General features: G+C 43.6%; 1 protein-coding gene across 1 annotated transcript; it reads right to left on the bottom strand.

The window, feature by feature from the left end:
- Positions 1–1962: 1962 nt before the first annotated feature.
- nthl1 (nth-like DNA glycosylase 1) lies at positions 1963–24205 on the bottom strand. Its single transcript, XM_039774692.1, has 6 exons — positions 24039–24205; positions 14314–14585; positions 11323–11493; positions 9969–10128; positions 6312–6417; positions 1963–2445 (listed from the first exon to the last, which is right to left on the bottom strand). The coding sequence occupies exons 1-6, from the start codon at positions 24124–24126 to the stop codon at positions 2289–2291; spliced, it is 954 nt and encodes a 317-aa protein (XP_039630626.1). The 5' UTR covers positions 24127–24205; the 3' UTR covers positions 1963–2288.
- Positions 24206–26059: the final 1854 nt, after the last annotated feature.

Genomic DNA, 26059 nt, shown 5'->3' with positions numbered 1-26059 from the left:
GGGGTCTACACCCTGCAGCACAAAGACGAGATCACATGATCTGTGGGTGAGGGTGCAGCCTATCTGGAGGCCATCCCTGCCTTGTGCCTGGTGCTGGCAGGATGGACTAAACAGAAAATAACACTGGATGGATAAGCTCCCCCTTAAATTCATGGGTGGGTTTGGATTCCAGGATAGAACACAACCCCCTTCCCCCCCCTAATCCCCCACCCCTACTTTCTTTTCCAGAAGGGACTTTTCCAGCCTTTCCAAATCTTCTTAAGTGGATTACTCGGGCGGTCAGCTGCTTGTGCTGATTTGACCCCGTGAGAGGACTAAGGAGGGTCTTGGGTGGCAGGAAGCACTTGATTGACAGGAAGGCTGCCCCGCCCCCATTTTGCTTGTGATCAAACAGCTGTCGCCCACGGAAATCAACAAGCGCTTTTAGACTTGCCAATGTGGCCACCTAGTGGCTAAATGTTGTCTTCTGCCACAGCGGTGAGCCTCATTTAAAGGCACTAAAAAAAAAGAGAGTGGGCATGACTCCTTCCATCATCAGTGCAGGGTGGCACTGCTCAGAACCCCCTCTAGCCACTTTTGGGGCCTCTCCCTGGGTCCGTGTCACTTTTCCCAGGGCACTTGAGTTTCTTTGCTCCTGCCAGAAGGGGTTCAGTTAATTGGGAGTCTGAAAATTTGCCCAATGTGAGTCAGAGTGAGCGGACCCTGTAATGGACTGGCATCCCATAACGGGTGGGCTGCACCCCAGTGCTTGACAGGGCCAGGTCTTGCTAACCCCGTTAAGACACAAGTTGGATACTCCGTGCTGTGAAAAAGTATTGGCCCCCTCCTGAAATCATCTGCTTGTCACAATGAGTGGCACCCCTAACATCTGATAAAAGGGAAAGAAAAGCTGACCAAAGTTCATAGGTCATTCGACTCCGCTGGGAATTGGTCACCACAAGCACACCGGGCCACCAGCAAATGACACTCCGCTGTCTGTCATCGTCTTCTTTCCACTGTCACGCGGCCCATCAGAGGAGGTGACGGTGGTCAGCCACACTTTGACTTTCCATATCCCAAAAGCTTGTGGATGGCCTTCAGACTTTTGCTTTCCCGAGGTGACTTGTTATCGGTGGTCTTTCTTATCCCACTTGTATTGTGCTGGCAGTATCTTCCATTGCTGGATGTCTTCTACATTTCTAAACGTTGTGAAGTCCTCAATGACCAAAGATAAAGTGGACATTGTGTCTCTTTCAACAGGCGGCCGGTTCAGGATTAACTGATGAGATGGTCTTTGAAGCCATGACCACCAAGGATCCTACCAGGAACAAGAGATTCTGAGAAGAGAGCATAGTCATCGGTTCAAAGGTCACGTGACTCAGGATCAGGGGTTCAAATCTCAGCCTGGTCTGCAGAGAACTGGGGGCAAGCATTAGGTCCACTGACAACCATGGACTAAATAAGTGTGGGTGGGTGTGCCCCCCTGCCCAGCCCAGCCCAGACACACACCCAAGTGCTTACTTTGGATTATGTGAGCTCAGGGAAGACCGGGGGGCAGCGTGGTGCTCATCTCATAGACATACAGACCCAGACTCGATCTCCATCTTGTCAGCATCGCCTTGGGATTTGAACTTTCTTTCTGTGTCCCTGTCGGGGGGGCATTGGTAAGCTGGCCCAGTGTTGTGTGCCAGTTTGCCATTTGGTAGATGGGCACCATGCACAGGCCAGACTCCTGCCTGATGTTTTGGGGCTGCGCTTGTGACTCCTTGCGTTTTTTTGTCACCTGCTCAGCAGAGCCGAGTGTGTCAACTGAATTGTCCAATACTATTGGTGGGCCTCAGTAATTTTGACCACATATTTAAAAAACATCAAAATGTCACACAGTGTAAAAAGAGAGACCACTGGGAAGAAAACCTTCAGAACAACCGCAGAGGCTTGACGTGAGTGACTGGAGATTTCACAAATCAAAAGAGAGTAAGGATGTGAGGTGCAGTCGTCATGATTTATTTAAAGTACAAAAGTTCAAAAGTGACGTTCGCTCTCTTTCGGGGTCAAGTGACATGCGGAGAACACGTCTGCTTGCTCCAAAGCTCCCAGGCCGTGGCTACTCTCCACCTTCAGGATGCTAGCGGCTGCCCGTCTTATTTTGAAGCTGACATTACTCTCCTGAAATGTTTTATTTCCTGCAGCCATTCAGGTGGCACTCTCACCGTTAACCCCACTGTGTCCACTCATGTGTGACAAGATGCCATACCTGAGGAACTGGAGCAGATCTTCAACGTCTTCGGGTGACGTCTGTGGAACCTCAGCTACTGGGCCTTGTTCTGGGCTTTGGCTTTGCTTCTGCCCCTTCTGGCCGAGGGGCAGACGCCCTGGTTGAGACAGTCTGAGCAGCAGGGACTGACGGGCAAGCAGACCTGCTGACCAAAACCCACCAGCAGCCAGTTGATTTCACTCCACAGCTCCCTGAGGAAGAGGATGAGACAAGCAACAGTCAGGACAGGAAGCTGCGTTCAGCAGAGGGCAACCCCCAGGTGCCAGTGAAGGGGGAATGCACTGCGACAATAAAATACAACTTAATGGAAGGAGGGGGAAAACAAACTGAACGGGACACTAAAGGACATGCTGGCCACTTTTGAAAGCCACGTTATTTTTCATATTTTTGAGTCTTCACTGCTTAGCCCTGGAAATGTGTGTCCTTAAGTGATACGTCATCCCTCGGTCTGTGCCAGTTTAATGGTCACTTCCGAGATCACTGGGGTGGGATGGCTGTCCACGCTCAAAAGAAGGAATGAATTACCAATAAGCTAAAAGAAAACAAAACCAAACACCCCAGTGGCTTACAATGGCAGCTTACTGGGCACCTAAGGAAATCTCAGACTTGGCAAAGCCCTCCACTTTGTAGCAACCCGGGTGCCGTTTCTAAGGCAATGCCTTTTTGTGCCCTTTAATATTTTTGCAATATTCGCTATTTTTATGAATACATCCTTGATTTATAAAGAGTCTCCGACTGCCCTTTAAGCCTACAGTTTATGGTCGTCCCTCCTCTTGGGGGGCCTGTTGGTGTATTTCTAGTTGTTTTGCTGGCAACCCATTTTTGGGCCTCCTCCAGCTGAAGCCTGCAGGTAGTGTTAGGGGCCTGGCTGAGCTCAGGTGGGCCTCTGCTGGGCAGACCAGTTAGGATTCTTGCCTGCTCCCTCGCTTGTTACTGGAGGCCTCATGCCCATTTCGCCATTGTTAAAAGTGCACGCAGTAACAATACACACAAACTACAGCCATGTCCATCTTCCTTTGGCTGCTCCCGTTAGGGGTTGCCACAGTGGACCATCTTCTTCCATATCTTCCTGTCCTCGTCATCTTGCTCTGTCACCCCCATCACCTGCATGTCCTCTCTCACCACATCCATAAACCTTCTCTCAGTCCTTGCTAAATTTCCTCTTACCCATCAGCTCTATCCTTAGCATCCTTCTCCCAGTATACCCAGCATCTCTCCTCTGCACATGTCCAAACCAACGCAATCTCACCTCTCTGGCTTTATCTCCATCCTGAGCTGACCCTCTAATGTCCTCAGTTCTAATCCTGTCCATCCTCATCACACCCAGTGCAAATCTTAGCATCTTTAACTCTGCCACCTCCAGCTCAGGCTTTGTTGCCTCCTGTTGTGGTGTGAAATTTTGCATATAAGTTGATAAATATTTTGAATGTCTTTATTTGCATGGTTAAGTACCCCTACGCCCTTTCAGGACTGAGTCTCTTTGTACTTTTACAACAGGGTTGGGAGAAACGCCTGAAACCAGTTTGGCAGGCGATTCTCTGCAGGAGTCTCTCAATCAAAACCTACACAGGAAAGTCGAAGTACCTGGCTGGCAAGCATCAGCCCAACAAGTGGTCTTGGGGGCCGGTGTGCCCCCACTGGTGTGAAGTTTGGCTGTTTGGGATTGGTTAGAATCCGAGGGTTTAGACAGAGAATTCAGTTGCTTTACTTCTCCCTCTCACACCATCATGATGAAGGAGCATCTCACACACCACGGACTGAAAAGAAGACCACCCTGAGAGGGAGCAGCCATTCTGACACAGGCCCGTCCTGAGGAGAGCGGACTAAAAGTGCTGCCTTAACTGGAGACATTTAAAGTAACTGACAAGTCTGAGTGCCGCCTGACACTCCTCATCAGCACTTAGCAGGTTGTATGGCTGCCAGTGTTCACTTGTATTTTGCTTATTGTTATTATTTTATGGATATGATCAATAATCCACTATTTAAAGTGTAACTTAACTCCTGCTTGTCTTTTACTACACCTAATTACCTGAGGTTATAAATGTGGAAGGGAAGGTGGGGAGAAGTTATATGGAACGATACTTTATAAACAGCGGTAAGTCGGTGAGAATTGAGGCATTGTGACTAAAGCTACAAATTAATAATACAAAAGGGGAACGCAGAGGAATAGAGAGACAAAACACCTCCACCGTCCCATTAGGTCATCTGGCCCTGTGATGGACCGGCGCCTCACCCACGCATCTGATGCTCCCTCTAATCCTGGTCTGCTGAGCAGATGAGGGACAAGAAGAAAGAACGCGAGCCAGAAACGAGCCCAGTTGGTAAAAGCAGCGGTTCTCAAAGCTGTACGGGGGCGTCAAATAAATGAACAAGACATTTTTATTTCAAATTTAAATTTGCAAGCATATAATTACAACAAATGCATTATAACTAAAATTAAAATAAAACATTTCTAAGGCATAGATCTAATGACTAACTGACGAGCGGCGCCGCTGCTGCTGCTTTTATAGTCGCGTATTTTCAATCCAGAAAGTTCGAGACGTATCGGTGTCTGTCGCCAACATTCGGGTAACAGTAGATCAGGTGATCATGCGGCGCGACTGTCGCACATTGGTACCGTAGCCAATATTGCCAAATTGAGTTCAATAATTTACTGCGTATTCGGTTATTTTCATGATAAAACTCACAGAGGTATAATATATGTCGTACGAAAATACATTCGTCTCGCGCAGATTGACTTCATCGGTGTCCTCATTTAAGAAATCTTTAAAAATTGAAACATATTTAATCGTTTCTTTACATAAACAAATAATTAAATACTGTAATACTAAATAATTTATTCTTTGTTTTTGGGATTAGAATTACTACCAAAAACCACACAAGGCATTTTAACAGTTATTATAAAGCACTTTTAAAAAAATAAATTGCACATATTTCATCGAAGTTAGCCAAACACATGCAAATCTTATGGAAGGAAAAATGATAGGATACGGCGACACCGCACGAGTGTCACACCTTTGTTAGTTGTATCAGGGGTTATTCTTATCTATCTTATATTATGCAGGGGGCGCAGAATTATTCCAGGTAGAAAAGGGCGAAATACGAAAGTTTGAGAACCGCTGCCCTAAATGGTAGTCGAAGCTCAAATCAGAGGCAGAGGAAGCTAACAGTAAAACGCACTTGCTAAACCCACTCTCTCCGATAACACAAAAACACGCGAGGCTGACATTTTCAGCTGTTGTGACGGTGACGTCATACAAACTCCTTAGTAAGATGGTGGCGACTGCACCAGAAAATGGTGGGACCAAGCTGGCGCTGTAACCAGATTTACAAATCAAACCAACTTGGAAAAAAATCTCATCGGGAAAGGACTCAGCAAGTGCAACACTGAATATCCAAAAATGTATTTGCAGACCCCAATTCCAATAATGAGGAAACATTTGAAACCACAACATCCTCACAACAAGCCCACTGATGAGGGTCTGCGCAGCATGTGGGGCTAAGAGCTTGAGTATTGGTGGATGAAGAAGCTCCGCCAACACGAGAGACACAGAACCTGCGCCTGCGCCTGCCAGGGGCTTTAAGCCCGCTTGTTCTTGGTGACGTCGCTGTCAGAGACCAGCAGGACACGGCAATAAAAACAAAAAGAAACTTGGCCAAAGTACTCTGGAGTTCCAGGGAGGTGCTTTGCCGATGACGATTTCCCACTGGAATGTGGAAGTTGGCCGCACGCGGCCCACCATGTTTACCGTGAGGTCGTGCGTGTGGAGCTGTTTGGGTTTGTTCACGCCACACATGGCCACCTTCCTCTCCACTTGCGTTTTTATGTCTCGTTTGACATGGTGGCAAGTGCGAATGGTACCTAAAAAGGATGACCAGCTGTTTTTGGCTACCCTGCTGTATTTGCTTTGAAAACTGAGACCCCTTGTAGCAAAAAAAGCCAGGTCTGCTTCACAGACACAGTGCTTGGCATCCCCACCCAATCCCGCCCCCCAAAGGCCTCTTGTACTTGAAGGCAGCAGAAGTGGAACGACTGCTCTTTGTGTTTCTCTCTTACCTCGGCAGCCAGCTCTCTAATGCCACTCTTGTCTCCTCCGGGGCCTTTGTTTCCTTCTTCACCCATTTCAACCGGTTGGCGATCCTGTGCACGTGTGTGTCAACTCCTGCCATGCACACACACAAGAGAGTCAACATTTTACTGTCACAATTTAATTTAAGTTAATATGTCACAGGCTCACATACACTCAATATGTTGTTCTTAGGCGACGTCCATCCATCCATCCATCCATTTTCTAAACTCGCTTATCCTGAGCAGGGTTTCTAAGACGCTGGAGCCTATAGTACCCCTGCAAGCACCAGGTGGCACAAGAGAGGAACACTCCCTTTACGGGTTGCCAGCGCATCACAAGGTGAACACACACACACACACACACGTACCAGGGGTGAATCTAGCATTCAGATTCACATGACAGTAAACTTGACTTGACGTGACTTGATGGGGACTGAGTTGACCAACTCATCAGCTCCTGTCTTTCCCACTACACAAGCCATGCTGCTTTCCCACAAAGTACAACAGCAGCCATATTTCTGGAATTTGAATGCTGCCAAGTAAACTCTGAAGGTAACGAGGGAGGCACTGGTGAGGAATGAGTGCCCCAGTTAAGCCGTTATATTCTAGTTCACTGTAGGGGGCTACACTCCCTCCCACATACTGTGAGGACCGCTGGGTGAATGATTATGCGAGTCACTCACGTCAAGCGGGGATTCACTCTAAGACAGGGGTGCCCACACTTTTTCGGCTTCTGAGGTTCTTTTAAAATGACCAGGTCGAAATGATCTATCTACATTAAAAATGATATATATATATAAATACACATTGAGTATACTTTATACATAAAATATGTGTTGTCGTACCTTGCATAACTGAATAACTTTTTCGATACAATTCAATACATTTATGGTCACTACAGTATTTGTATTTAATAATCTTCATGTGATAAATGGATGACACTCATAAATAAGTAGAGCCAAATAGTGCAGTCAAGGAGCTTTTGAATTCAGCCGAGTGAAAAATGACGGCTGTCCGATTAACTGCGATTTCAGTTCCCCCTCTGTTCTCTTTCTCAGATCGCTTTTTGGAAGGAAGTCAGTTTCGTAGTTTTTATGAACAGTTCGAAAGAGCCTTTCCACATTTTCCTTCTTTGGAATAGCAATGATAGATTGACACATCAGACAAACGCACTTCAAATTGTGACATTGTGACAAAAAAATCCTCTTCTAATTCCACATCCAGCCCATTCACTCCCCAAACAATTTTTTTTTTAATCCCTTCTTTAGTCGATATAAATTGGAAGGCTAACTAGATCACAGCCGGAGTTTTGCCGTAGCTCGTGCGTTTGATCGTGCGTGCGGGATGACCAGTGTGTTAGAAGACAAGAGATCTCAGACTGGCCGCTCTGTATGTCAATCAAGTGGCAAATGCCATAGGGAGGATATATGATAGACTTTTTTAAACGTTAATGTTTTTTTTGAATGCAACGCGATCTGCCTGCACTACCTGTCCGATCGACGTGTTGGGCACCCCTGATCTAAGAGGTCTGAACTGACCAAACCATGGCTGACAGCCTTAGCTGAACCGACCAATCAGATTGTCCCGATAGGCCAGACGCACACAGACCTGAGTGTCGTATTAAACAGAAGATGCTCTTTAGCTCAGGCTAATAAGAACTTTACGTGTTTCTCAAGGTCTTTCTCCTGTATGTGTCACACAGCACACAGGTGCTTCACTATTAAGCCAGGCACAAAGAAATACATTTATTTCTGATTATGGATTGGTTGTTTATGAAATCTGTGCAGGAGAATATAAGAAATCTGACTCTCATGGTGGCCATTCAGTCCATCGAGTGTACCTGGTTCGCCGTTAGTAAAGCTGCTGTAATACAACCCCACATCTGAAAAAGTTGGGACGTTATGGAAAATGCAAAACAAATTAAATAAATAAAACACAGTAATTCTTAAATGGTCTTCGATTTCATTGCAGACAGTCTGAGCTCAAGATATTTCATGTTTTGTCTGCTCAACTTCATTTCATTTGTTAACAGACATCCATTGCTGCATTTCAGGACTGCAACACATTCCAAAAAAAGCAATATGTGGGTGGCAATGTAGCCCATGTAAGGGACGACCAGAGCAGCCCAACCCGGCTGGGGTGCAAAAAGAAGGAACGATGGGGGAAGGTGGCTGCTTTAGGGCAATGTGCCCCCCAAAATGCTAGATGGCAGCTCCTCCGGTTTACAGCAGTGCCCCGGATTCCCACAGGGCACCACGGGACTTGCAGTTCTCTATCTCAGCCCTTTTGGGTGCTGTGGGTGCCGCCAGGGGGTGCTGTGGAAGAACCATGGACCATAAGAGTTTTCACCTGACCCGGAAGTGCTGGCAGATCACGTTGGCGGAAGAGCAAAGCACTATAATATGAAAGGACCAGAGGGATGTGCCACAGTCGGGTAGAAGACAAGACGAGGCTTGTGGGAGAAGCGGAGGAGAAAAGATAGAGAAAGATGAAGAATTGTGTGTGCTGCATTGCTTACTTGCCACTGTAGTGCTTTGGGGAAAAGTTTCCTTAATAATTCTCTTGTGCTTTTAAGTTGTGCCTGGTGTCTGTCATGTTGGGTCTGAGGAGCAACAGTGCCCTCTAGTGTCCACGCCACCGGTGGCCTAGAATATAATGGGTTAAATGGTGCACTCATTCCTTACCAGAGCCTCCCTTGTTACCTTCAGTGTTCAAATCGCAGAAAAATGTTTACTGTTGTACTCAGTGGGGAAGCAGAGTGGCTCCTGTAGTGGGCAAGACAGGAACTGATGAGTTGGTCAACTCAACTCCTGTCAAGTCACGTCAAGTTTACTATCATGTGAACCCGGAACAAGGAAATTCTTACCTGTGTGCTAAATTGACCCCAGATCTGTATGTGTGTGTGTTCACCCTGTGATACGTTGCCACCCTGTTCCTGTCTTGTGCCACCTGGTGCTTGCAAGGGTACTGTAGGCTCCAGCTTCCTAGAGACCCTGCTCTGGATAAGCAGGTTTAGAAAACGGATGGATGGGTAGATGGATGTCTCACAAGATCAACTCGGAGCATCGTATTGAGTGTATGTGTGCCTGTGACATTTTAACTTAAATTGTGACAGTAAAACGTTGACTCTTGTGTGTGTGTGTGTGTGTGTGTGCATGGCAGGAGTTGACACACACGGATTGCCAACTTGTTTTGGAATGTGTTGGAGGCCTGAAATGCAGGAATGGATGTCTATTAACAAGTGGAATGAAGTTGGGCAGACAAAACATGAACTATCTTGGGTTCAGACTGTCTGCAATGAAATCAAAGTCAAAGCACATTTAAGAGTCACTGTGCTTGTTTTTTTAATTTATTTTAGTTGCATTCTACAGTCCCAACTTTCACAGAATTTCGTCCAGATAATTTTTAGACGTTTTTCAAGTTTCCGCTTCAACTTTATGATGTATTTAATTTGTCCCAGATTCTCACAACTCTTTGTGTGTTAAGTGGTGTCTCCCAAAAACAGCGCTAGGCGTTGGTTTACTGCAAAGAGTTCAATATAAGAATCCACTCAGCTGAGCGCACGACCCCCAGGGACAGGTGGTCTCAGTCATAAGTGGCACATGTCACTGTCCACAAGCAGTTAGGAGTGAGCTTGTCACTTACCAATGCCAGACACCTTATTCCAGGCGATGTCCATAATGAGGTGAGCCATCTTTGGTCCAATGCCCGGCAGCTTTACCAACTCAGCTACACTGTCAGGAATATCACCGCCGTACTGGCGTACAATCAGCTCCGTCGTTTGCTTTATGTATTTCACTTTGCTCTGCAAGAACATTTTAAGAGAGGCTGCATCAGGGTCTTTGCTTTGATAAAACACTTTACAGGGTTGTGTGTATCTCGTAGTGGAAACTACAGGCTTCACCACCTTAGAAAAAGACAGACAGAGAGAGAAACAGGGAATACAGACGGGCTAGCGGCCTCCCCAGGCACATCAGTACCGCAGGCAACAATTCTTACTATTGGGCAAGATATGAGATTACAAAGACAGGAGTCTCTCCACTGCCTGAGCAATACCTACATCTGTGCCACTCTTCAGTGCCAAAAGATGCAATACAAAGGACCAGTCTGCCAACTTACCATTCATCACACTTAGCAATGACACTAACCACATTTTTTCTTGTGGAACAAGATTGTGACATAAGAAAGGCGCTTTACAAAGGACAGTCTACTAATAGTCTGCCAGCTCCATAGGCAGCAACTGCACCAGTGCCATGGCTCAGTGGCACAAGACACAGCACAAAGGACAGGCTACTTACTGCCAGGCCAGCTTCCCATCACTGTGACATGCCACACATCTAGTTGTGGGTCAACATGTGATATCAGAAAAAAAATGGCTCATTACCTGCCTGCCATCTACCTGGGCGACAAAGACCTCAATGCCATGGCTCAGTGGTACGAGATGCAACAACAGAAAGATTCAACAAAATGGACTATTCTGCCAGCTTACCAAGGTTCACACATATCAATGCTGGGATGAGATATGGTGTAAGTAAGAAAGATGGCATTCATGGGACAGGCTGTCATCTAGTCGGTCATCTCTCTGGGTACCAGTGACAGTGGCCATGTTTTTACTGATGAGCAAGATGTGAAATTAAGAGAATGCTCTATAAAGCATAGTCTGTTATCAGTCTGCTGGGATCCTGGACATCTAAAGTGGCAGTGCCATTACAAAGGCACAAATGACAGCTTCCATACGAACCGAGAGGGACACAGGATATCATTTATATGGACTTTTAGACAGCTTTTAATAAGGTGTCACACGAGAGGTTAGTCAATAAACTAAATGGATTGTGGAGATGGCTGCAAACTCGGCCTAACGACCATGAACACAGGGTGATGGAGAGGGGAACCTTTTCATAATGAGATGAGTTGAACCTTGGTCCCCGTCACCAGTAACCAAACACACCACCATGGCCACTGTATACGGTACATGCATTGACAGCCACTAATGTGTCACCTTCCAAAACCCAACGGGGTAGATGAGCTCTCCCAGCGTCTTGTCATCAGTGTGCAGAATGTTCTCTGGAGACAGGCCATGACCTCGGAGTTTCTCCATAGCGGCAGATGTCACCTGGTCTTTGGTTTGGCTGGATAGCAACAGTGACATCAAAACCTGATATCGCATTACCTGTTGAAAGACGGGAAAGCAGGCATGAGGAGGATATCAAAATGAAGACGACACAATTGTGAAAACCACAAGGCGGATTACAAACTGTCACTCCGCAAAGCAGGGGAGTGAATAAATAAATGGTGGCTTTGGAAAGTCATACGCGGTAACCTAAACCCTGTTTGTTCATGGTGCTCAGGTTTCAAGGTGGTCCTCCAATTCAAACTCCTACACAACATCCCAGTGTGTCTCATATATGAAAGGGGGCACACATCAAATTCGAATCCTGATTGGTTTGCTTTTCTTTAATTTGGTTTTGTCACCTGGGCTGCCTTTCTGCTCGAGCACCTTGATCAGGTTTTGTGAAGTCGTTGACGATGCGAATGGTCCAACGTTTTGAGACGCGAGAGGGGACCCTGCAGTGATGATATTCAGAATAGAGAGAGGGAAAACCATCAGAAAACCCTGGCCACAAATGAAAGGTAATAATTACAGGTCCCTTATTAACTTCACCTGTGCCTATCCCACCTGGATAAGGAGGACAGCTACGTAAGCATTCAGCGCCATCATCCTTTAGAAGCTGATAGGAAAGCTTTAATGTTAAAAAAAAAGAAAAAGTAAATTACCTTACTTGGAAACTTGTATCTTCCAAGTTGTCGTATCATCTCATCCATGTAGCTTCTCAAGGTTGTCCATCAGACACCTCAATACTGTAGTAAGTCGGAGAAGTCAGACTTGTACATTAATAGGAACACAGCAGAACACCACCACAGGTAGCCGTGTTACTGGGCCGCTCTCGGCGTGATGATGTCATGCACAACGATGTCGGATATCACGAGGATAACAATGGGTGTCACTATTATGAATCGCAGCTTAATGGAGACATAATCATAAAGATAAACCAGTGCAAGAGAAACAAACAAATATGGGAAAAATGGAATCCCAGAGGATCAATACTATACATCATGATACTAGTAATTCCCGTCATTTGCCTTGCGATTTTAATTTTTTTAGACAGTTCCTTGGTCCCTCACATATTGTGCGCATTGCTTTAGGGTTTTAAACACCAATCAATTTATTAGTTACATTTTTTTGTTAATTTCAACACGTTGTTAACAAAGACGTGGCGCCATATTGTTTTATTATGGGCACTGCCATTTTGAAACTACTTTGTGGCAGATTGCAATGCTTTTATTAGGCAAGATGGTCCGGGAGCATGCAACATGTGACGTCACTGTTGCTGTGGTATTAAGGTCAGCGTCGTACACTTTCTCAGTTATTTAAACAGACACATCCGGAGCGACGCGAGTTGTGGCGTAGTTTACTCTTCCAAATTTAACTTGAGAGAGGTGACTTCAGCCTCCACATTCTGCAGATCTTTGTCTTTGTTTTTGTCAGCAAAGCACGAAAAAGCCAGCAGAGCTGTAGACGCTGCAGCAGCTTGTGCCAATCTCTGTCTCAGGCTCTTTGACGTTGTAGCAGGTAAGTGACATGATGTTAGTGTCCATAACTGCAAGCAACTTAAAGCAGAAAACTCCCTGCCGGTGGTCCGGTCATGGATTACGCATACGGTGGATAAATGTGCGATCATGATCTCTTAAGGGCTGGGATATACTTAATGCTATGTGACGCGTACGCCTGTGGACGCCGCTGCTATGCAAGCAGTGTACTGTACTGTACTGTCAAAACTTGCACACCTACTTTATGTAAATCTGGAGGATTCCACCAGATGGCAGTGTGAGACATCGTCAAGGTGAGAAAATGACATCCAGTTTTGTTGTATTGTAAGCTAAGCAAAGAAAGATGTTGGAGATAAAAATTCTTTGCACTCTGATGTTGTTGCAAAGGTGCAAAAAATTAAAGAAAGCAACAGCGACACAGAAGACGGTATGCAAGACCTTTAAATGAATGGCGCCATTATGATCGGGAATATGCGATGCCTGCACTGCCTATGTGAGAAATGGATGAAGAAAAGCACCACCAATACTTTCATATGTCAGCATTTAAAGCGCGCACACCGATCCAGTTGGAGCTGCAATGCGACTTGTCGTCACACTGCGCTATCGTGCAACGGCCGAATCCCCACCTCAATTCTCAGACATTTTCTGCTTTGCACGGACGTATCTGTCCCGAATTGGCTTCCATTTCATCTTGTCACTATGGTGATGTTGAAAGTAAACGACGATGCTGACGTCACCTACCAAAACGTGAACACACACGCCACCCACGTGCACATGTGTTGTGTTAATTTGTGACGAAGTGCTCAGAGGATGAATTAAAAGAGCGCTGGGAATGCGTGGCAGCCATGATGTGTGCGCGGGAGCGTTCCGAGTGTCACGTATAAACCCGGCCTTACAATGAAAACAGCCTCATGGCTGCACATCCTAATGATTCGGCATTTCTCTGATGGTGTCATGTATCTGCAAAGCACCACGAGGACCTTCTACCCATCATCCATTTTATGCTGAGACTTCAACACAGATTTGAATTCTCCATCAAGTAAGTCTCTCAAAAATGTTACGTTGAAGAAAGTTGAACTCCAATTGGGCGTAGACCCTTTACAGGCAACAACTAGAAATGTCACATCAATCACGCCATTTTTGAGATGGACCCTGCTGTCTGAAAAGTTGTTTTGACCCCCACAAGCCAATCTGGGTTTGCTTTAAACTACATGAGCGGAGGGAGCAGCCTGTGTATGGCGAGACAGAAAATGGCGTTTGGTACCCTGAAATGATGACATCGGAGGAAACATCTGCTCCTTCAGAAAATGCAGTGGAGGTCCAAACGGCCCTGAACACTGGTGACCAAACACACAACAGTAAGCAATCCCATCCAACTTACCTTGGGAGTGGCATCCCGGTCAAAGCATTTGTCGGCTCCCATCTGATCCACAGGGGCGTCCTTGTTCTTCCTCATCTCCCGGATGTTCTCCAGCTGCCTCTCCCAGCTTTGTGGTTCCCACCTGGAAGTTTTTGGATCAATGCTGTCAGATTCATATTCGATCACAAGACCCCTCCTTCTACTCCTCCTCTCTCTGTCCTGTGGTGGCTTTGCTGTGGGGTCACCAGGGGCATTGTCAGATAAGCAAGGTGGGGCACAGCCATCTTGAACACCTGCAAGGACAGAAGATGATACGGCATCAGTGTCGGTGGGAGAGAAGAACACAATAAGAGGGGCACCTGAGCGTAACGAGCACATACTGCAAGACTGCAGGCAGAGGCCCGGGGCAGAGGGTGAGGTCAGGGCCAACCTTACACAACACAGTGGCACGTGGGTTACAATTAACAAAGATAATATCGACAACTGGGTTGTATCATAAAAACTGTTAAGAGTTAGCAGGGGTCCCTGGTGTGGAGTAAAGTGCAGGCAAAGTCACTAAATAAATGAAAACCTTTGACCCCAAACCAAACTTTCACTATTTAAACCCACCATGGGGGGCAATGCTGCATATACAGTATCTGTTTGATGGTCTGGATTGGCACTGGCAGCCCTAACGCCACTTGACAACATGGCTGGCACGAGCTGTGCAATGAGGACACACAGGGAGCAAGGGTCCGGGGTAAGAAGCGCACAGTGCTTTAATTTATAATAATCAGGAGTTCAAAGTGCTTCAAATCAAGTATTGCAGTTTCCATTATTAAGAAATAAATAATACCAATGATAAACACAAGTGGAGGTTATTAAACAGTCACAATAAATACGTTCAAATCCAAACCCGAGAGGTAAAATCCAAGCTCATTCTCCGTCACGCCCTTCCAATCTGCCACCTCCGTTGGTCACCGTCACTCCTTCCCGGATGCCACTGTGTGGGGACGCCATCCTTCTTTCTGCTCCTCTGGCTTTTCTCACCCTCTTGCCAGCTGACGAGGGCACCGCTGCCTCCTGGAGCTCCACCAGCCCACTGTCTCCATCTTTGCACAATGACAGAGTCTGAGGGGATCTGCAGAGAACGGTGGCAGGAAATCCCAAATGCAGGGGTGTGAAGCGTCAAACCCAAGGAGACTCCAGGCCAACAGGCTCCAACCAGGGGTCTGAATACGTGTATCAGTGTCATATTTCAGCTTTTTGTCGATATGGCGTTAAACAAAAACAGGGAAGTCAGCGGATATGATAAAATATTCACTTGGAACAGAAACGAGGAAAGTAAAATGGTTAAAAATACCAAAATAATAGACCAATAGCCTATAACATACCCAGGCATTATAAGACTATAACAAGATATTTGAAACAGTACTCATGGGAAGAAGGGCATCCCAAAATCTGAGGAAAGAAAAAAAAAACTGAAAAAAAATAAGAAGAAACAACAGTGAAAATAAAATCATTCACAGAAGAGCAATCAAAATAAAGTGTGGCAACAAAAGAGTAGACAGAAAGACTTGGGGTGGATGACAGTACACGTTACAAATTTTACCAACGCAGGCGGCTATGTACTGTGTACTCAAATGTGCCACTCGGTGCCACGGCCCACCTGCCTGCCTAAAGTCAAGTCATCCCTGATGGAATATCCCAGGAATCGTGGGGCAGAGGGGTCCTTTCATCGGATTGGCTGGCCCAGGGCTGACTCAGCTGTGGAATGGCCAATAGGGGGATGCAGCTTGACGGCTGAGGTCTCCAGGACTCTAAACAAATCCAAATCATATTATGGGATATCATCTACTGTTAAACTCTGTTCTGTATTTGTACATTTTTTATTTTTATACTGTATTGAGGATTTGTTCTGTTCTGCGTATTGTATTGTATAGTATTGACACCAACTACCTGGAAAGGGGTCTCTCTTTGAACGGCCTTTCCCAAGGTTTCTTCCATTTTTCCCCTACAAGGGTTTTTTTGGAAGTTTTTCTTTGTCTTCTTAGAGAGTCAAGGCTGGGGGGCTGTCAAAAGTCAGGGCCTTTTAAAGCCCACTGTGGCACTTCTTGTGTGATCTGGGGCTATACAAAAATAAATTGTATTGTACTGTATGTACAAAAGAAGAGTTGCAAAAAGCCTAACATGGAACTGCAAAAATGAACAAGATGTGTGGAATTATGGGATAAAGAATCGGAACGGGATCTTAGAAACAGAGGATAAAACGAAAGAAAGGGGGTTGTATGGCAAAGGAGGCAAATGAAAAAAAACGATAAAAAGGCAATGGAAAATAACAGAAAATATGTGGTGGGGGAGAAATGAATTTGTGATACAAAACAAGGGAATAACAATACAAAGACTATTCCAGAAATGTGAATGGAAAGACCAACGGAATAAATGTCCATAAGAAAAGGTAAAGATTTTTAACAGGCTGGAGGTGCACCTGCAGACTCCCCAAGGAGGTTCTAATCACTGGCACCTCATCTAGAACACCATATTCTAAATCTGATGGATTTAAAGTGGTGATAAAAGTGAGGGTGGAATCATTTTTTTCCACATAACAATCCTGCATTCTTTTTTATGTAGATGACAAGAATGAATGCCCCATGTCATTTTTATGTTTCATTTGTCCAAGTACTTTATCTGTAGGCACTGTTTGCCTGTTCAAATATGTTGGAAAAAAGATCAAAATTTCCATTGGCCATACGCACATTTTCACATGACTGTAGAATGGCAAAATCCATGACTCTTCATCAAGTTTCTATTCTGCGTAAACAATTGTTGGTCATCGGGCCCAGAGATACATGGTTATGGTGCCAGCTCGTCTAAGAATTCACTCATGCAGCCACCTCACTCACTCCTACAATTTAGGGGGTTCAGTCATGTCTTTGGAATGAGGGTGGGCAACAAGAGTACCCAGGGGAAGTCAGAACATCCAGGGTCTGGCGTTAACTACGGCATCACCCGAAAATGTATGTACTGAGAAATTACACACAAATTACGTGTTGCATAGAAAGCACACAAAAATAAAACTCAAAGCGACTTCTTCCACAAGTGCCGCTGCTCAGGAATGAAAGCGCGACGCGCTCCGCTAGACAGGAAAACAGAGACTGGAGTAAACGCACGTGTGCAGCACCCAATCAGACCGTGGCTTGGTGTCACATGACCACTCCACGTGGCCGAAACCCGCTCTATTTGAGCCACGCCCACAGGCGCGAGGAGAGACGCGAAGCGAGCGCAGAAAAAAAAAAAAAGAAAGACTGACGGAGACGTGCAGAGCAACGCCGAGGAAGGGTTCGACACATAGGCGTAGTGATGGGCGGAGGCCATTTTCATTAACATTACACAAACTCATGATCCACTTCAATGACGTCTGTTATAACTCTTATTGCTTTTATTTTTTCGCTGCTACAGACTGACAACGAAGAGAAGGGTTCGTCAGCAACTTCTAGTGTCTGATGTCTAAAAATATAAATATATATATATAACTAACGCCGACAAGCAGAATGCACTATACGATAGCAAGAGTTAAAATAAGACGCCTCACGCATGGATTCCCGGCTCTTTCAATTAGTATTTACCTTTGCACTGTATCATTATAATCGCTCCTGTTATTAGTATTAGAATTAACCCTCATCTTTTCTTGAGATCACATTTAATAGCCTTAAATGTTTTCCTTGGTTTGACTTAATTAAAATGGAGTAGACGGAAAATAATGGTTTATCCCTGTACTTTGCCATGATATAGGTAAGCACATTTGAGAAAGAAAAGGTGAAATCCTTAAATCAGTTGTTATTATTCGATCAAGTATTGAAATATTTCATTTATTAGTACTTTACAATATTTTGTGGAGCACGAAAGTAACGAATTAGCTACAACGAAATGACGCCGTCAATGGCACAATTAACTAAGGTGGTTGCTTTTCAAATTCTGAACGTAGTGCTAGCCCGAGTTCGATCCCACTTAAAGACTCATCAAAATTAACAATAATAAAAAAAATGATCAGAATTGAAATCTTTATAACCAATTTGAACTAAATAATTTTGAGAGATACTGTGGAAGGATCGCATAAGAGATCTGTTCGGGAATCACCAAAATCACCATCAAAATGCGATGTCTAATTGCGGATGGCAGCTCACATATTTACATTAATGCATTTCTATTCATTGCCATTTGACATCCATGAACCCTCCATTGAATAAGGCAGTGGTTCTCAACCTGTGGGGCGCGAAGTAACAAAAAGGGGGGCGCGAAGATGTGAAAAAAAGAAAACATCTGTTGGAACCAAAACAAATTAACTTAAACTACATTCTGATAATAGAACAATAAATACTGTATAGAGTTAGATAAATGTCGATAAAAGTTAAGTAGGTATAATCAAATATGCATCTACATTTCAAAAATGTTGGGGGCGATTAAAACTGTTATGAAAACTCTGGTTGCAAATACTTAAAGGTTGAGAAACGCTGGAATAAGGTGATAACAAAGCCACTGTGGTAGATCAGGTTGAATTTGCTCTGCTGCACCAAACATTCAAAGGTGTCAATCCAGAGCACATCAGAGAGGCTGAGAGACACGACGCAGATCAGTCACCGGCACAGACACACACGGGGCACTCCAAGGTGAGCAGTGCACATATCAAGGTCGGCATTAAAGATTGAGTGCTGAGGCAACAAAAAGCAGCGGGATAAACACATCTGGACCTGCTGTTGAAAAAGCATTTGCTTTTAACAGCAGCATCCCTCCCTGGTGAACACATCTTCAAGGTCCGGACAGGTGATCAGTAAAAGTTTTTAGTCACAGCACAGTGCAATAATAAAACATTTCCTAAAACACATAGTTGTCCAGTCTGTATCATTCCTAAGCAATCTTCCAGTAATAGAGGCGCAATCCCAGTTACTAACACATTAACACTCAAAGCAAGAACACATTCCACCTTATCAATTTAATATTTAAAAATTTAAACCGCTAAACCCGCCATCAACAACTACAAAAACAGTTGAAATCGTTACTCAAATATTTTTTGTTATAGACATAAAACAAGATGCACGTTTCCATTTGATATATCTTTACTAGTGTTCTCGCCTTGTTCGCTCCCGGTCCACGCTGGAATTTGCTGTTTAATAAAAAAAGAAAGAAAATCAGACTCTTTTGGGTCATAATTTACAGGGAGTGGACGTGGGACCCGAACCCACGTATGCTTTAGTATGAAGCGGTAACGCTACCGCTGCACCACTACTATTTTCAGGAGGATGGTATATAATGTATGTTTTTTAATGTATACATGTATGTATGTAGTGAAGACGAAAACAATTATATATAGATGTATACTATATGACATACCTTCAGTGTTGCATGAAAACGTTGAGGCGAAGAATGGATATTTAGGAGAGTATTATAGTGAGAGATGTGTCGTCACCCGTATTGCTAAAGCTCTTCTTTGCAGCATTATGCATTCAACAAGTCGGCGTTTGTATGATGTATAATTTATAATTTTATTTTTTGCCACAACGTATAATCGGGCACGATCATTTAACATGTATTGATCATCTACAAACTTTCATTTCAATGGGAATTCTGTTGAGTTTTTTAACTCTGTTGATGCCATATGTAGCCTACTTCAAACGGGAGCTCGTTGAACAAATAATGAGTGGAAGCTTTGCGCAGAGTACTGAGATTGCGTCATGACGAGCTTTGAACGGGTCTCCGAAGCCTCAGACATGCGTACTAGTTAGATGATGACGGAGCTACTGAAGCCTCAGACATGCGTACTACTGAGATGATGACGAGGCAACTGAAGCCTCAGACATGCGTACAAATGAGATTGCGTCATGACAGGCTTTGAACGGGGCACCGAAGCCTCAGACATGCGTACTACTGAGATGATGGCGGGCACTGAAGCCTCAGACATGCGTACAAATGAGATTGCGTCATGACAGGCTTTGAACGGGGCACCGAAGCCTCAGACATGCGTACTACTGAGATGATGACGGGGCACTGAAGCCTCAGACATGCGTACTACTGAGATGATGGCGCGCTACTGAAGCCTCAGACATGCGTAGTACCGAGATTGGATCATGATAGGGCTTCGAGCAGACATGGTCACTGGTTACTGAATCTTTGTAAAGCCTCAGCACACTGAAAGGCATTGACCTCTTAATTTTGAGAGTCTATCTGACACTTAACTCTCTAGTTATATTTTGTAATTCGTATTGACATTACACATTTCAGTTGATATGGTTAAGCTACAATTCAGGTAGTTGCTGAGAATTAATTATTGTTCTTGTGGATTGCTGTGATTTCCTTTGTCTGATACATAGTGTCAAAGATATATTGTCATATATTAACTTTATATATATATGAAAAGATTAGGTAAATCGTTCAACCTTTTATGGAACACTTAATTTTGTTCAAAACCGTCGTCATATAGTATACATCTATACATATAATTTTTTCGTCTTCATTAGGAGAATACAACAATGATACTCTCGTATCAATTAAACCATTTTAACGTGCATATGTCAAACAACATATTTCATCCGCCGCAGTAAGAACAGTAGTAGTAGTTCAGTTGTGCAGAGCTCGTTAATTATCCGGATTAGGTGGCTCAGTGGTGTTGTCGCTCAGGTTCGTGTCGCTGATCCTCCTCTTGTGAAAGTTTTTTTTCTATTCCTCCATTTAACAAGCTTGGACGGATAGTGAGCGAATCGAGCTATCGAGGGAAGGTTGGGCCACCGTAGTCGGGCAGGTGGCACACGCCCCTAATTATATTGTGTATGTAAAGAGTTTCACTGTAAAATGTAATAAGCTTCATATTTGTGTGTTTGGAGACCCAGGTGTCGTACTGAATTTGTATTGTAGAAAAATATACTACTGTCCATTATGCCTAAATGTGTCTTTTCGTGTCTGATCGCTATATGGCACTTCCAACTTGGGACAATTCGCTATAAACAGTTTCAGCCAACCTTCTAAACATGCAGAACGACAGTGTGAACCTTAATTGTTGCGGCAGCATCTTCGTTTCAGTCAGTCATTGTCCTGTTAGACTATTTACTGTTAAGTGCTGCTTGAGCTACCGTTTATAGTACAACAGGTGGCCTACGTAGTTCTTAAATCGATATTGAAATGCACACACAAGTCTCCTAAATTATTTATTGAAATGCCTACATTTACAGTGTCCGTTTTAGGAAGTCGTAGTTTTACTTGTTTCTCGTTATTAGGAATTATAATTTCTCAGTGTCACATATTATTCGTTACTACTCGCGAGTCCCGTATCATTGAGATTCTGTTTTATATTCTGTATAAGGAAACTTTTTAAAAGTAGCGTTGATTAAACTGACTATAGCAGACTTGTCATCTTCTTAAAATGATTTTATCGATTTGATATTGACAATTAATCATTAGGTCAAACATCAAGGAGGATTTGAGTTAGCATGGACTGCACTGTTTCTTTTTTTTCGTGACATCGTGTCAGTAGAGAGTGCGTCACGTTAACAATGCATTCTGTCCTAAGTGACAGCGCACACACTTTTTTATATTTCCTAAAGGCCAATGTGTCTCAATTTTCTCATTAATATATTTTGACAGTGTCTTTTAGTGAGAATGATTATAAACATATTACCTGTGTTCATTTCCCATGTAGATCTGTAACGTTTGGTGAGTATAAATAAAAAGTAACAACACATATAATAGTTATGTTGCATTGTTTATGATTAACAAAATTCATCGTTTATCTGAAATGTTCTACGTATACAGTCGATTTATTCCACTTCTGAAGGTGTACATTGTCGGTATTACTTTATTACATGTTATTACTTTAACATGGCCTTTTATAACTTCACTTTAACTTAATACTGATACTCTGTATGTTCAATTCTTCATAATAACTATTCACAGTGGCTCCAAAATCCATACTGACCCCAACTCTCTCTTCTGTTTCTTTTCCGGTGGCCTGCGCCACCACCACCTACTCAAAGCATCCTGATGCACCAACATTGATGGACTGAAAGCCAGAAGTCTACGTGACCATCATCATCAGGTCCTTCCATGAAAACCCTAAATACAAAGAGGACTGTTTCATTTATGTTGGTAGATTGCCCAGAGGGACTGGGCAGTCTCGTGGTCTGGAACCCCTACAGATTTTATTTTTTTCTCCAGCCTTTGGAGTTTTTTTTTTTTCTGTCCACCCTGGCCATCGGACCTTACTTATTCTATGTTAATTAATGTTGACTTATGTTTATTTTTTATTGTGTCTTCTATTTTTCTATTCATTTTGTAAAGCACTTTGAGCTACATTTTTTTGTATGAACATGTGCTATATAAATAAATGTTGATTGATAGATTGAATGATATTCTCCATTGCATTTGCTCCGAGTGTAACGTGTGCCAGTGTAACCGAGGGATGGCAGACGAGCTCACGTATGGGTGACAAGGCACATTCTCATCCTGATGTCCAGGCTCTTGTCATAAATATTCCCATCTTGTGCTTTTCTCGTTCCTGCAAGTTTACTATTATTATTGGACATGTAGAGGAAATGTGTTTTATTTTATGTCTATGAAAGGAAGGACGGTAAAGCCTTGAATGAAACTGAGTGTTGATGCTTTGGGTAACAAGACAGGTTAAGGAGCAGAGAACATTGAATGTGATATTGACTGCGGGGGATTGTGTAACTGGAAGATGGTTTAAGAATACAGAAACGGCAAAAACTTAGTCTTTCAGTAATTCTATTTACATCAATTATTTACTCTGTTGTGCTGCACTTCGGAAGATTACTTATTTACCCCCCCAGCGCAGCCTTTGATAAGATGAATTCACAACTAAAGGAATGTTCATGACAAAGTCAGGTGCTTTTTTGAAAGTTTGGCTCCAGATGTGCTTATCCAGCTTCTCCTTCTTCTCAGTACTTGAGTGATCTTTACGTTCACCTTTGGATGAATTTGCAAAGTTTCTTTACAACTTTTTTGTCTCATTAACGCAGAAATCCCAAGGCTTTCCTAAAATTGCAGAAGACACTGTTGATGGCGCTGATTCTGTTTTAAAGACAATTGTGATTAGTTATGCAGAACACGCTTTTACTCACATTGCTTTTTGGAAATCAATAATACAAATCGGCAACAGATCTGGGAATCACTGAATAGTAAAACGTTTAATGAGGAATGTCTTGCGCATATACTGGTGTAATGACCACGTCGGCTTTAGTGAAGCATTTCTTAGCCTCTGTGATATGATCGACATGGGGTAGAATAGATTCTGGATTGTTACAATACGTGCTACCTTACGCAAAATATGCTCATCGATTTGTTACAGATTCTTGGTGGACACAATTCCACACCGAGGAAAAAGGTGCCCCATGTAAATCGTTCATAATGTCTCCAAAATATATTTGTTAACTTTCAAACAAGTACTACTTAACTGTTTTATACAAAATCCTTATTTCAACATATGCGAGCCCCAACTAGGATTTGAACTCGGTTAGCGTATTTTATCAATATAACACAGACAACCGCTATTTACGCTTTGAGCCAAAGCACTTCAGCAGACTAGTTACTGACCAAATCGACTGCACATAGGCGTCTACATTCACTTCACTCACAGTACCGGATTCAATCCTGATCTGACGTTTGTCAATTAAAAAAAAAAACGTTTGCTAAGCATCTCCAGCCGCAGTACGTATTGCAACGCCATGCGCGCTAACGTTAGAACGAGTATTTTCGCACCTCACCTGCCTTCTTCGCTCTGCGGCCACCTGCGGCCCTTTTTCCGGCTGCTCCTCCTGCCGCCGTGGCTCTTTTCATGGTTCTTGTTAACATAACATTACCCCCGTGTTCGAGCTGACCGACGAGAAGTTGTTTTGAAGATTCGTGCCAGACGTTCACAGTCAGTGGTGTTTTAGCGCCACCTACCGTACGGAGGCAGTTACAGGCTTTGGGAGTCCCGTTACTTCCTGAAGTCTTGGGGAGCTTATTCGTGATTCTGCCATCGTGCTTTGGTCTTCTTTCAGGAGTCCTTTGAGAATATAATCGATTGAGAATAATCTTTGAAATGCCTTGTTGAGAATCACGGGATGGGTGTATGCATAACGTTATTTGTCAGCGGGCTAGAAATATGGCTTTTTAAAATAATGTCAATAAATGATATGACAAACAAATAGAAAGAATAGTGAAAAGGAAAAAAATAACTAGTGACTTGACCGTTTCTGAGAGGCACTATAAAGGCATATTGCTGTTGGAATAAAGGAGTCCTGGTCGTACTTCTTGACACACTTCTGCTAAATCGAAACCTCAGCGTCAGGGTGGCAAAGAGAGGATGCACAGATTAACATTGCCTCCTCAGCAGGGGGGCCTCCTTTATAAGATGATCATAAGACCAGATACAATCCTGCATGAAAGTCAATGTACAGACTAAAATTCATTAAAAGTGAAATTGACTTAAAACCACAGAAAAATCAAGCAAATAATGTATATTACTAGCTGTGCTACTCATCTAAGACGGATTGAAATCTAATCAACGTAGACCTTGGCATCACTGTTTGCAGTGCACCATCTACTGGAATGTACAGTGTTTTGTAATGCCTGTAGTAATTAGATGAATTGCTTTTGTCATTCCAACAAATGGCGCATCACTAACATTTGTAATAATGAAGTGCATTTCTATAAATGTTTGTGATGTGCCCTCTGTTGGAATAACAAATGCAATGCATATGTCTCTTATGCCATTTGGTAAGGGATTAATAAAATTGGTGTTAATGTGTGTAATGCGCCATCTGTTGGAATGACAAATGCAATGTATTTTTATTAGTACAAATGTTTGTGATGTATGAGAGACGCATAACAACCAGATGGACACTGAGATACTTATCATTTTATTAAGGTGGATATTTTATATGCAGGTTATAACTGCAAAGCATACTGAATGATGATTGAACTTCACTTCTGTCAACATACATACATACAGTTGGTCCTGAACAGAAGGGAAGTGTGTGCCACTCAAAGTATGTGCCCACTTCCCTACCCTCTGTAGTGTCCTGTGGCCTTGGAGTTAACGGATGCTGTCCCAGGATTCAATGTACCACTGAAGATGGGCTCCGCTGTGTAATAGCAGAAGTTTGTGCACATGGAGGACGCCATCCAGGCTTTCCTCAGACATTTAGATTTTGTGTTATTGTATGTATAACGTACACAAAGATGTGCAGGTTAGGTTGAACTGGTATTGCTAAATTTTCCAGTGTGTGTTTGTGTTCACCCTGCAATGAACTGCCACTCCTGCCTTGTGCCTGATGATTGCTGGGATAGGCTCCAGCTGCCTTGGAACCCTGCCCTGGATAAGCATACTATGAAAATGGCCAGATGGGTCATCATTAGCCATTGTGCATAATGTTACACTGATGTCATATATTCTATTTAACTACAGTGTGTTACTTTTGTTTCTTCTATGGATGTAACCCCAAGACAAATTCCTGACTCCTATATTGCCTGATAATAAAAGTCTCTGGTAACAGAGGGAAAGCAGTCTTGGCAACCATACAAGTTAACCCAACCTGCTTGTGTTAAGGATTCTGACGTCAAACTGGAGGAACCTGAAGAAAAACCCACACCAACATGTAGAGGATGTGCAAGCGCCATACAAACAATGATCCATAATGTCATTCTAGCTCAGCACATTGGATCTGTGAGGCTGCACCAATTTTTACAATATCCATCCATTCAACCATTCATCAATTTCCGCAACCACAATGTCGGGGGT

This window comes from Polypterus senegalus, chromosome 13, assembly GCF_016835505.1.
Source record: "Polypterus senegalus isolate Bchr_013 chromosome 13, ASM1683550v1, whole genome shotgun sequence".
Taxonomy (NCBI): Eukaryota; Metazoa; Chordata; class Cladistia; order Polypteriformes; family Polypteridae; genus Polypterus; species Polypterus senegalus.
Note: the sequence above shows the minus strand (reverse complement) of the source record. Positions and strands in the feature narration are given on the sequence as shown.

What these genes read in the sequence shown, in the direction of transcription:
- nthl1 (XM_039774692.1), bottom strand. Translation starts at nt 24,126, where the DNA reads ATGTTAACAAGAACCATGAAAAGAGCCACGGCGGCAGGAGGAGCAGCC. An exon ending in ACCCCGTTGGGTTTTGGAAG is followed by an intron (nt 10,129 to 11,322) that starts GTGACACATTAG and finishes ATGTTCTTGCAG; the next exon opens with AGCAAAGTGAAATACATAAA. An exon ending in TTAGAGAGCTGGCTGCCGAG is followed by an intron (nt 2,446 to 6,311) that starts GTAAGAGAGAAA and finishes CCTCTTCCTCAG; the next exon opens with GGAGCTGTGGAGTGAAATCA.